The sequence below is a fragment of the Haliotis cracherodii genome, unplaced genomic scaffold, assembly GCF_022045235.1.
Source record: "Haliotis cracherodii isolate W230 unplaced genomic scaffold, xgHalCrac1.p SCAF_4, whole genome shotgun sequence".
NCBI classification, from domain to species: domain Eukaryota; kingdom Metazoa; phylum Mollusca; class Gastropoda; order Lepetellida; family Haliotidae; genus Haliotis; species Haliotis cracherodii.
In genome coordinates, this window is record NW_027266297.1 from 55337121 (window position 1) to 55347290 (window position 10170).

At 42.1% G+C, this 10170-nt stretch overlaps 1 protein-coding gene across 1 annotated transcript; it reads left to right on the forward strand.

The window, feature by feature from the left end:
- Positions 1 to 124: 124 nt before the first annotated feature.
- LOC139480533 (uncharacterized) lies at positions 125 to 10170 on the forward strand. The gene is made up of 4 exons (XM_071263623.1): positions 125 to 191; positions 7970 to 8025; positions 9022 to 9093; positions 9310 to 10170. Exons 1-4 carry the CDS (start codon positions 125 to 127, stop codon positions 10168 to 10170), a joined length of 1056 nt encoding a protein of 351 aa, XP_071119724.1.

Consider the following 10170-nt stretch of genomic DNA (forward strand, 5'->3'; position numbering starts at 1 on the left):
TGGACTTTACTGGTTTGACTGGCCCTATATTATGCCGTTAACTGCAGCATCAAAGAACAATCACCCACTCACTTCAGCAAATATCAATATATTACTGAAAATAATTCACATAATTGTTACAGCGATGGCTTCGAGGAAGAGAACTGGTCTGATGCTGGCACTGGTGTTTATCATTGGATATTACATTTACTGTAAGCATTTGTTGATGCAAGTGTTAATCACTAGATATTTCTCCCATTGTTAATATTTGTTGGTGCTGGCGTTAATCACTGGATTTTTAACGTACTGTATTTGTTGATATTTGTGTCAATCATTGAATTTTACACCTACTGTAAGTATTTGTTGGTACTGGTGTCGATCATTGGAAAGTACCCACTACAAGTTTGTACTGACGCTGGTGTTTATCACAGAATATAAGACTTACTTGCAAACTCAGAAACTGTATTATTCATTATTTAGTAATGTACATGTTCTTAAATGAATGGGGGCGGTGGGGTTTCCTTGTGGTTAAACGTTCGCTCGTCACGCCAAAGGCCCAGGTTCGATTCCCCTACATGAGTAAAATGTGTGAAGCCCATTTGTAGTGTCCCTCACCGTGATATTGCTGGAATACTGCTAAAAGTGGCGTAAAACCATACTCACTCATTCACTCGAAATGAGAAGTACGTTTGTTGATTAAATGTAGAATTCATCAAATATGTGTTGTCTGCCACTAGGAAGATTTGTGTTGAAGCAGGTATATAATAGAATTACAACATTGTGTACATGCATGTGGAAACATTTGTCAAATTCAGTTTCATACTTCATGAGAAGCGGATTTCGTAGTCTGCAATATGCACGAATGACACTTTATTTAGATAATTGATAATATATGTTACAAATAATGCATAAATTATCCTTTGATAAGCTTTTTCTTCCATGGATGAGGATTCCAGGTCGAGTCGGTGGAAACATTAGATGACTGTTTTTTAATTGACAGACGCCAGTAATCGTATCCGTAAATACCCCGCTATCCATAATAGCCCCATGACTTATTTATGTGTGTACAATCAACGGGCGACATTGTGTGAAGACGCTTACTAACCATTGAAGACATAAATATGGAACTGTTAAAATGGTCTCATCACATCATCATTGTTTTTTAGTTATTTTCAAATATTATAGTTATAAATATTATTAATTATTTCGAATATTGCACAGACGGCCAACTGTATTCTTTTTTGGATTAATTACATTCGCAAGTCATGTATCACAAAAGGACATACATTGCAAACTCATATGACCATCAAGGAACAATTTCTTAATGCAAGTACATATTTTGTAATTTTCAGGTGTATAATTTTCAATCAAGACAATCGTAACAATGTTCAGATTATTATTTGTCCAAAATGCATACATTAAGACGCACACACAAAAGAAAAATTTTGATGCGTTGTATAAACACTGCGTCAGGAGATAAAAGTTACAATAAAAAAAATCCACAAATATGTCATCAACGGTGAGATGTTTAAAACAAAATGAACAGTGTTTTTCCTGTTTAATATCTTAAACCATGTTTTTGACTACTATGCTACTACTTTTCAAACACACTGAATTTAATAAAAATGTCCTTCCACTGTAAATTAGGGTAGAAGCCTATTCAGGCAGAAACTAGATGAAGCCGCTAGTCATGAACTGTCACTGTCTCCATCTCATCATATCGGTAAATGTTCAAATTAATGTCATACATTTCAGGGTTCAAATACAAATAAAACTGAAGAAAAATAACTAGTAAACCAAACATGTTACCAACTACAGTTTAAAAAGATACAAATGCATGTAATTTATATTCAATTATCCCACAACTTTCTCAGAAATAAATGTCTCCTCTCACTATTTATATACCCTTCAAAAGAAACGTAAAGCCAGATTTGTGTGAGGTAGGAAAATACATGTATACGTCTTTCTTTTGGTTTGATGGGTGGTGGTGGTGGTGGCGGTGGAGGGTAGTCAAAGCAAGGATGAAAAGCGATCTTTCAGGAGAGACGGGTGGCCCTGAAAAGGGCCGTTTGGGGGAAAGAGGATGAAAAAACAGGAACAGGAACCGGAAAACGGGGAACAGGCTCCAGTAGATCTGATTCTCACACAGATAGTGCAAGAAAGTGGCTGCCACGTTCTTGTGTTTCACCACCCCTGTCAGGTTGAGGTAGGGGCAGTGAGGGGACCGTTTGAGGTGTTCCAGCCAAGGGTCATCGTGGGTTGCCCATCATCTCACCTGCACGCCGCAATGAAAGCAGAACACTCTATGGGTGCTTTCCGTGTACACAAGCCCGCATGGGCCATGTCTTCAGCGGTCTGGGCCATCTGCATCAGCCACGGCTCAAACGAAGTGACCCTGCTTTCAAAAGATTGACGACATGGCGACATCTGGTTACTGGACGGTGACGGCGGTGGTGTCGGCAGCAACCTATCATCACAACCATTCATACTCCACAGATGAATCTTGGGTCCATAAGTATCCGTCAGCTCACTCACCATGGTTCCCTCACTCGTATACGCACTGCTGCTCTTCCTCTCTGCCATTCTCACGATGTGATGATTTTTTTGTTCAAAAGTGACTCCACTCGAGTGGCTTCACTCTATATATAGGAGAGGGACCGGATCAAACATCACTGCACGCTGATTGGTCCAACACGCAGCGCGCTGATTGGTGCACTGATTGGTCCTTTCCGCAATCCGGTCTGAGCCCTGGTTTTCCAAACCGACCTGACCCTTGTGTTTCTTTTCCATAGGAAATGGATATTACCATGGGAGAGAAAGCAAAACCCCGGTTCGACCAATCAGAGGCCAGAACAGGGCGAGCGCTCCCTCTGATGGGTCAAAAAGCCAAACGTCTGATGGGTCATATTTCGATCCTGTTTTTTTCCTTGGGTGTGCATGTCGATTCCCTATCCTTAAGACAACACAACACTTATATTTTTCAACTTTTGTTTAATCCCTACTCACATGAACCAACAAAACAAAATCACGGGATGAGAGGGAGTCCTGTGATTTATTTGAACAGGAAACTTTTTTTTCTTTTTTTTTCCAACTAGGTTGTGAACGTATGTATAGTCATAAAACGCTGTGAACAAGGACTTTTTGCAACCAGGGTGTGAACGTATGTACATTCCTAAAACGCAGTGAACAAGTGTCAGGTCAATAAGGGCAGAAAGACTGGTTCTTTTGATGTCTGGGCACTCAGTCGAAAGGAAGGCATCTCATCCACAGGAACGGAGGTAGACACTTTGGTATGAAACCATTCTAATCCTTCTTGACAGTGTCCTTCGAGTCCAACGTATCTAACACTTGATTAAAAGTCCATCCACGCACGCGATAGGTCAGCATGTAGAGACAGTACATCCCACACAACGTGCTGTATTCATGTTGTAAGGGGCGTGTATTCCATCGTTGTTCCATCTGACCCATGCGATTCAAAGTCTCGCTTCTGCAGGTAGTCGTCCTTTGGCATGTTGCATCAGCAAGGTTTGAAAACCTTCGGTCAAAGCAGAACTGTTCTTGGCCTTCAGGGGATGCGCCCATGCCATCTTTGAAAACACATTGATCATGCACAGCAGATATTTGAATCCTTGGTTGTCGTCTTGAAAGGCAATCCTGTCACTCAAGTCTGCTTGCCACAATTCATTGACGGCTCCCACACGATAGCGAGCTCTTGAAAAGAAGCATCTGGCTGGTTTGTGCAAGGTGTAGGTACTTTGGTTTGCAACCAACGCTTGATTTGAATTTGCGATGGAATGGTTTTCTTCTTGATTTTACTGGTTCTTGCATCTTGACCGTGGAGTCGTGCTGCTTTCCAAAAAGGTCGCCAGCCGCCAAAACTTGCAGGATGTTCAGGATGAAAGAAGTTTTTTTCCAATCAGGCCATCCAAAGGGAGTAAGAAATCCTTTGTGTTGTGTCTTCCCTGTGGCAAGAAGACGTCGTCGCGTCTTGGCCTGTCGCGTCATTTTCTCTCATCAGACTGATGCCTCTCGGTACATGGTTGGTCTTTTAATAGAGAGGAGAGAGAGAGATGGGTTTTCTTATGTGGTGCTAAAGGGTATCCATGAACCTCGCCTGTTGATGAATCTGTCCTTTTTGGTATCCGAAGGAGGTGGGGTCATCACCCAAGGGGTTGGCATCACCTCTTTTTCTTCTTCTTCTTCTTCTTCTGACCACTTCGTCGATCACCTGTTGAGGATGAGGGGCAGGTCTACCTGGGGTGTCCATCGTTGATGGCGGTGGTGGTGGTGCTGGTGCTGTTGGTGGTGGTGGTTTGGTGGTGCAGGTGCTGTTGGTGGTGGTGGTTTGGTGGTGCTGGTGTTGGTTGTGGTGGTGCTTGTGGTGGCGGTAGTGATGGTGGAGGTGCGGTGCTGTTGGCGCTGCAACTCTAGCATGCGTTGCAACAGTTGGTTGTATTCTTGTTCACACAGGTGAAAAGGCTGCTGTGACCTCTGCATCAACGTGTCATCTCTTCCAAATTTTGGAGATGTTTTGTTTTTTCATGAGCTTATTCAAGACTTTGCCGTGCTGTTTCAAGTGTTGACGTTGAGTCATGGTCATGGGAATACTGAACCCTGACTACTTGGAACGCTTTCCCCTAGAACTACCGTCTTTATTTGACATGGTGATCGAGGACTTCTATCAACAGATGTCAGGCCAGAAGGGGGATCGTATTGGTCTAGGTACCCAACACCCCGCTTTGAACACCCCCATACAGATTCCATTTCATCGCTTTGAAGATCTCCATTGGCAAGATATCTTGCATGCCGTGGAAAAGGTCCAACAGTCCAACCAAGACCTTGCCATCGATGCCACCATGGTTGAGACCTTAGTACACATAGCAGATCCCGATGGTCTTGCAGGGACCCCACTGTACCAACCTACCTCCCCCGCTAAACCCTTGCAACGCCTTCTATGGAGGACGAACCAAGCCACCCGATTATGCTACGAAGACTTAGTAGGTGAAACCATAAGGTATATCGATATCTGTTCGCTTTATCCCTACATTTGCAAGACCGGTGAGTTTCCCGCGGGACCCCCGACCATTCTCCATCAACCCCCTGTGGAGAAGTTGTTTGATCTGAAAGGTCTTATCCAAAGTCGTGTCCTACCCTCGAGACACCGCTACTGCCCTTCAGATCGGGTGGAAAACTGCTCATTCCTTTGTGCCACACCTGTGCAGATACCCGGTCAGAGACCCCCTGCGAACACACGGATGAAGAGAGGGCTTGGGTGGGCACATACGCCACCGTAGAACTCCATGACAACAGACAACATCTCAACTCAGCCTCTACCCTAGGTTTGGCACCCTATTGGAGTTGAGATCAATCAAGACACAAAGAGTCAGTTCAATTAAACACTGTTTAATGTTGAACAATAACAAACTTCAACTTAGATACAAGGGGAACAATGCAAACAATGCAAACAATGCAAACAATGCGATACAATGCAAAAAAAGCGGACGACAACCCTCGTCACAGTCATCACACAGGTTCATGGCTTCATGGATGGAAGTGAGCAGGGCATGGTACTCTCTCCGAACATGTCTGTCTTCCAGATAAAACGCCAACAGCCAACACAGCATGAGGAACATCATGAAAACAAATGGTCTAGTCTCTGTACCCAAAAGGGAGCGTGTCTACAGGCAGGCCTGTGGTTTTGTCGTAGACGATGCGTCGCTTGTCGTGAACGGTATGGTAGTCTTTTCTGGTGGGTTGGGTCACAAGATCGTTTCCATGCTCAGGTCCTATACGAATGATCTGATGGGGGTAATGCATCTCGATTTTCTTCGCCTCCGCCGTTGTCCCATAATCAGTCCTTTCATGGTGTCAAAGTTAAGGCGTTGTTAGCTTCTGTAATAAAAGGTGAACCCTAGCACTTTGCAGACCGTGCTGCGCGTTCAATCGGGTCTTGGCTTCATCACCTCATAGGCATAGTTTTGGGGACCTCCTGACACAAACGTCTTGATGGTGTTTCCGTTCAGTTCGTCTGTAAAATCACCCAACGAATTGCCCAGCTTTTGATTCCTTTCATTGGGTCGATGAATGTAAATGATGCTGTCCATGTCGAAGTACAAGGCCCTGCGACCCAACAGGCTGAGGTCCTCGTACAGCTTAAGACGCGCTTTTGCAGTGACCCAAGCAGCCACGGCGGGATTGAAATGAGGATGAGTTGTTTGGAATTCTTCCTTGCGGGTTTAGGTCACCATATGTTCGTTGATGACGGTGATATCGTCGATGGGATTTCGTTCATCTCTCAACAGGGCACAGTACTGGGCAGGTTCGTTCATATAGACAGACCGACTGCAGTCTAAGCGCTGTCCGAACTTGCCACAGAGCGAATTAAGAAAGAGCTTGGAATGAGTCCTGGGTTCTTCTTGATGTTGTCCTTGTCCAACCAGATGCTTTCTTTCTGATAGATCTCCTCGATGTAAGCATCGTGATCGATACATCAGTCGGCGAACTAAAACGTTGTTTCTTTGCACTTCTGCAAATCTTGGCATGTGAACTGTGACGGTTCGGTTGACGCAGATGCCTGGCAATAATACCGTGTGCGTGCGTGCGTGTTTGTTTGTTTGTTTGTTTGTTTGTGAAGGTGAAGATTATAACAAAGGTCCATTGTCAATTCGGGAGGATTTAGAGGGCCGGTGGACCTGACCGTCCACATTAACACTAAAGGATAAGACGAAGAATGTTGACGTTTCCAGAAAAAAATCATGGCCATACAAATCAACTTACTATATAGTTATTAGCGTGTCATGTATATTCCACAGTATATTGTGGAGCGACTTTAAATAGAGGGCACGAGTGGCCTTGTCGTCTAAGGCGTCCATTGGGCACGTCAGAAACCTATGATTGTGGGTTCGAATCTCGGTTCGCGACGGTTGTGTTTCTGAGTTCATCAGCACCATACTCATGCTCTTGGATTTCACTAAAGCAGTAAAAGCCTTAGACCTTCCTCACAATGTTTCTCAAACATCAAGCTGACAAGCCGTGATAAAACAGTATGAATACTGTTCAAAGCGGCGTTAAACGCAACTCATTCACTAACTCACCAACGCTAGAGATGTAGTTCCTTTTTATTGTCATTTAACTGTAAATAAAAGTGACAAAGTCCTTTCCATATTCATAAGAATTATCTGCCAAAAACAGAGTCGAGAGTATGATTCTGGCTACATCATGCACATATGTGTGTGGTTCACTTTCAAATAATGATGACAGCAGGTCACAATACAACGTTTTGAAAATTTTACTGAGGCCTTGAATCAAACAACTTGGTAGAAAGAGTATGCTTGGTGGTAATTCCGATTTTGTGAAATGTAGACACCAAAGGCTGGAGCTGCTAGAATAATGCTCGACATAAAGTGAAAATTGCCTATTACAAAGCTGAAGTCATCCCTTTGGCAATCACCTGTTAAGTTTATTTTATTTTATGGTAAACTTGCCTGACCCCCAATCTGTCACTAAAACCACCCAATCACCACAACTCAACCAAAACTAAAGCAAACGTTTGGACTGCTCACTAAAACGACCCAATCACCACAACTCAACCCAAACTAAAGCAAATGTTAGAACTGCTCACTAAAGCAACGAAATTCTGAGGCATTGCGAGGATATCTTCTCATGTCGACGAGATTATGTATGTAACTACGATAAGGAAATTATATGTTACTTTATGTGAGACAGTGTACAGTGTAAATATCCTGGCGTGTCTCGTCATTATCAATCAACATGCGTTTTGTATGCTTCATTCTCTTGTATTTTAATAATGTATGGCGGTCCATTTGTTGCCAAATGCCACTTTTAGTACCAACCACACTATCCATAGAATCCTGAACCCTACAGAAATTTAAGAATTCTAACTGCCATAATTTACTGATTATTGTTATACCTACAATGTATTTGTGCAGCTGTTTAGTTCAGTTTAGTTCCTACAGTTAATGTGTTGTAGATCACGCTTCTTCAGCGACAGCTTGGTTAAATCAATCGGAGTCCCTGAGCTCAATAGTAAGTGCAAAGTACAAAAAACACATTATGATTATTGGTCTTGTGTGTATTATCACACCAAAGTTAAAATGACTATCAAGTTGTGTGTGTGCGTGTGCGTGTGCGTGTGTGTGTGCGTGCGTGCGTGCATTGCTGTTAAATGTACAGGTAACCTAGCTCTTCATTGAAAACACAGTTTGTTTATCTCCTGATTCAACAACGATCAAGATGGTCACATGTTTCAGACATTTCAATATAATAATGTATTCCAATGCGCAATGAATCTGGACAGAGGTTTCAAAGTTTATATTTTTAAGTGATAATGTGTTACGTAATTTACACATATTTGGACAATTCTATAGTACAATTCTTTGGGATATAAAGAAGTCGTTGTTGGAGTAGATAGACAGCATATGAATTGCATAATGTACAGACACAGTCTTCTCTCAGTAGCTCTTGCCATCGTCCGGTTTAATGGACAAATTATGATATGATTTGCGAAATTTTGAAATCGATAGATTTATATTGTTTGGAAGTAATTTTTAAATATAAGTGAAAAGTACAAAAACACATCATGATAATTGGTCTTGTGTTTATTATCAAATCAAAGTTAAAATGACTATCAAGGTATGTGTGTGTGCGTGCGTGCGTGCGTGCGTGCGTGCGTGCATGCATGCGTGCGTGCATTGCATGCATAGTAGATGGATGGGTGTATGAGTGTTGATAGATGGATGGATGCTATGTTCGTTTGTACTCTATTGTCAGAATGTATATTATTAATATGAACGTCACTGGGTATTATCTAACTCTCTTCTGTTTGAACACATCAGTTTATTATGAGCAAATCCATGCCATAAAGGACTTACGACTGGTTGAGTTCATACAACTACGCCTCTAGGCATTCATTTCTATGTGTCCGTAATTGGATTTTACCACTTACAACTGTGTTTTTCATTCAGTTGTGTCGCGTATATTGTAGGAACAATCTAACATTGTTTTATAATATTTTATATCAAGGCTTTGTCAAGAACACAAATTCTCCCATCTGGGATGCAAGTGACCTTCAACATAGACAGCGACACCAACAAAGTGAGTAGGTACACTCATGTGTTACCTTGTCTTCAGATAGTACTTATTTCTATATTTATACTTCCAATTTGATTACTATGGTTTCCTAACAATATATTTCTTGAAGTTTAAACTATTCATATATGCTCAGATACAGTCAACTCACAAGTGTTCATGAAAACCTTTCTGTTTATTGAGTATTTTCCTCAAAGTCTATACCAAGTAACTTTCTTTCAGATTCTGTCACAGAGCATTGAGGACCCATCCCTTCTGAAACCTGAAATCACAGTCGTTACAGCATATTTTAACATTGGCTCATTCGCCAAGGGAAGCACATCCAACACGTACACACCAAGCCGTTATATGCACTGGATGAAGGTGTTTGGCAGAATCAGGAACAACCTTGTCGCATATACCGATTCTAGAGATACCTTTAATTTACTTAATAACCTCAGACGTAAGTTCCCTAGCAACATGACAAAGGTATTCCTTATAGACAGGGCCAATCTGTGGTCGTTCTCTTTGGCTGGGGAAATTCGAAGTATTTACACTCAGCCTAACTATCCACATCATCATCCGAACACAGTTAACGAGAACTACTCATGTGCGATGCATGCAAAGTTTGAGTTAGTTAACAAAGTCTTAATGGAGGAATTGTTTCCTACCAAATATTTCTGTTGGTTGGATATTGGACTCTTTCGTGATCTTGCTAATGATAACTCAGTGTTCAAGCTTCAAATACCACACGAATGGGACAAAAGCAGAGTCGCTTATAGCCGTGTGTATGGTTTTAACGATAAAGCTACAATAGAAAGCGTAATCAAAGGGAACAGTGTATGGGTGGGCGGGGCCATGTTTCTGGGAACGCCTGAAGTGTTGCACAAGTATACCGAGGACTATATGAATACAGTCAAGATGTTGTTAAAACAACGTTTAATGAACACAGATCAGCAGGTGATATACTCAATGTATCTCCCGTCGTCTAAAGTCAAGCCTCGGGTTCAAATCCAGTTATTTTCTGGAAAGAAAAGCCCGTATAGTCCATGGTTTTATCTTGGTTACCTGTGCAGAGAGACATCGCAAAACGCCCCAAAATGA

Bases quoted from the DNA above. Each gene is read 5' to 3' on its own strand.
- LOC139480533 (XM_071263623.1), top strand. From the start codon at position 125: ATGGCTTCGAGGAAGAGAACTGGTCTGATGCTGGCACTGGTGTTTATC. The intron at 192-7,969 runs GTAAGCATTTGT...AATGTGTTGTAG, and splicing joins CATTGGATATTACATTTACT to ATCACGCTTCTTCAGCGACA. The intron at 9,094-9,309 runs GTGAGTAGGTAC...ACTTTCTTTCAG, and splicing joins TAGACAGCGACACCAACAAA to ATTCTGTCACAGAGCATTGA.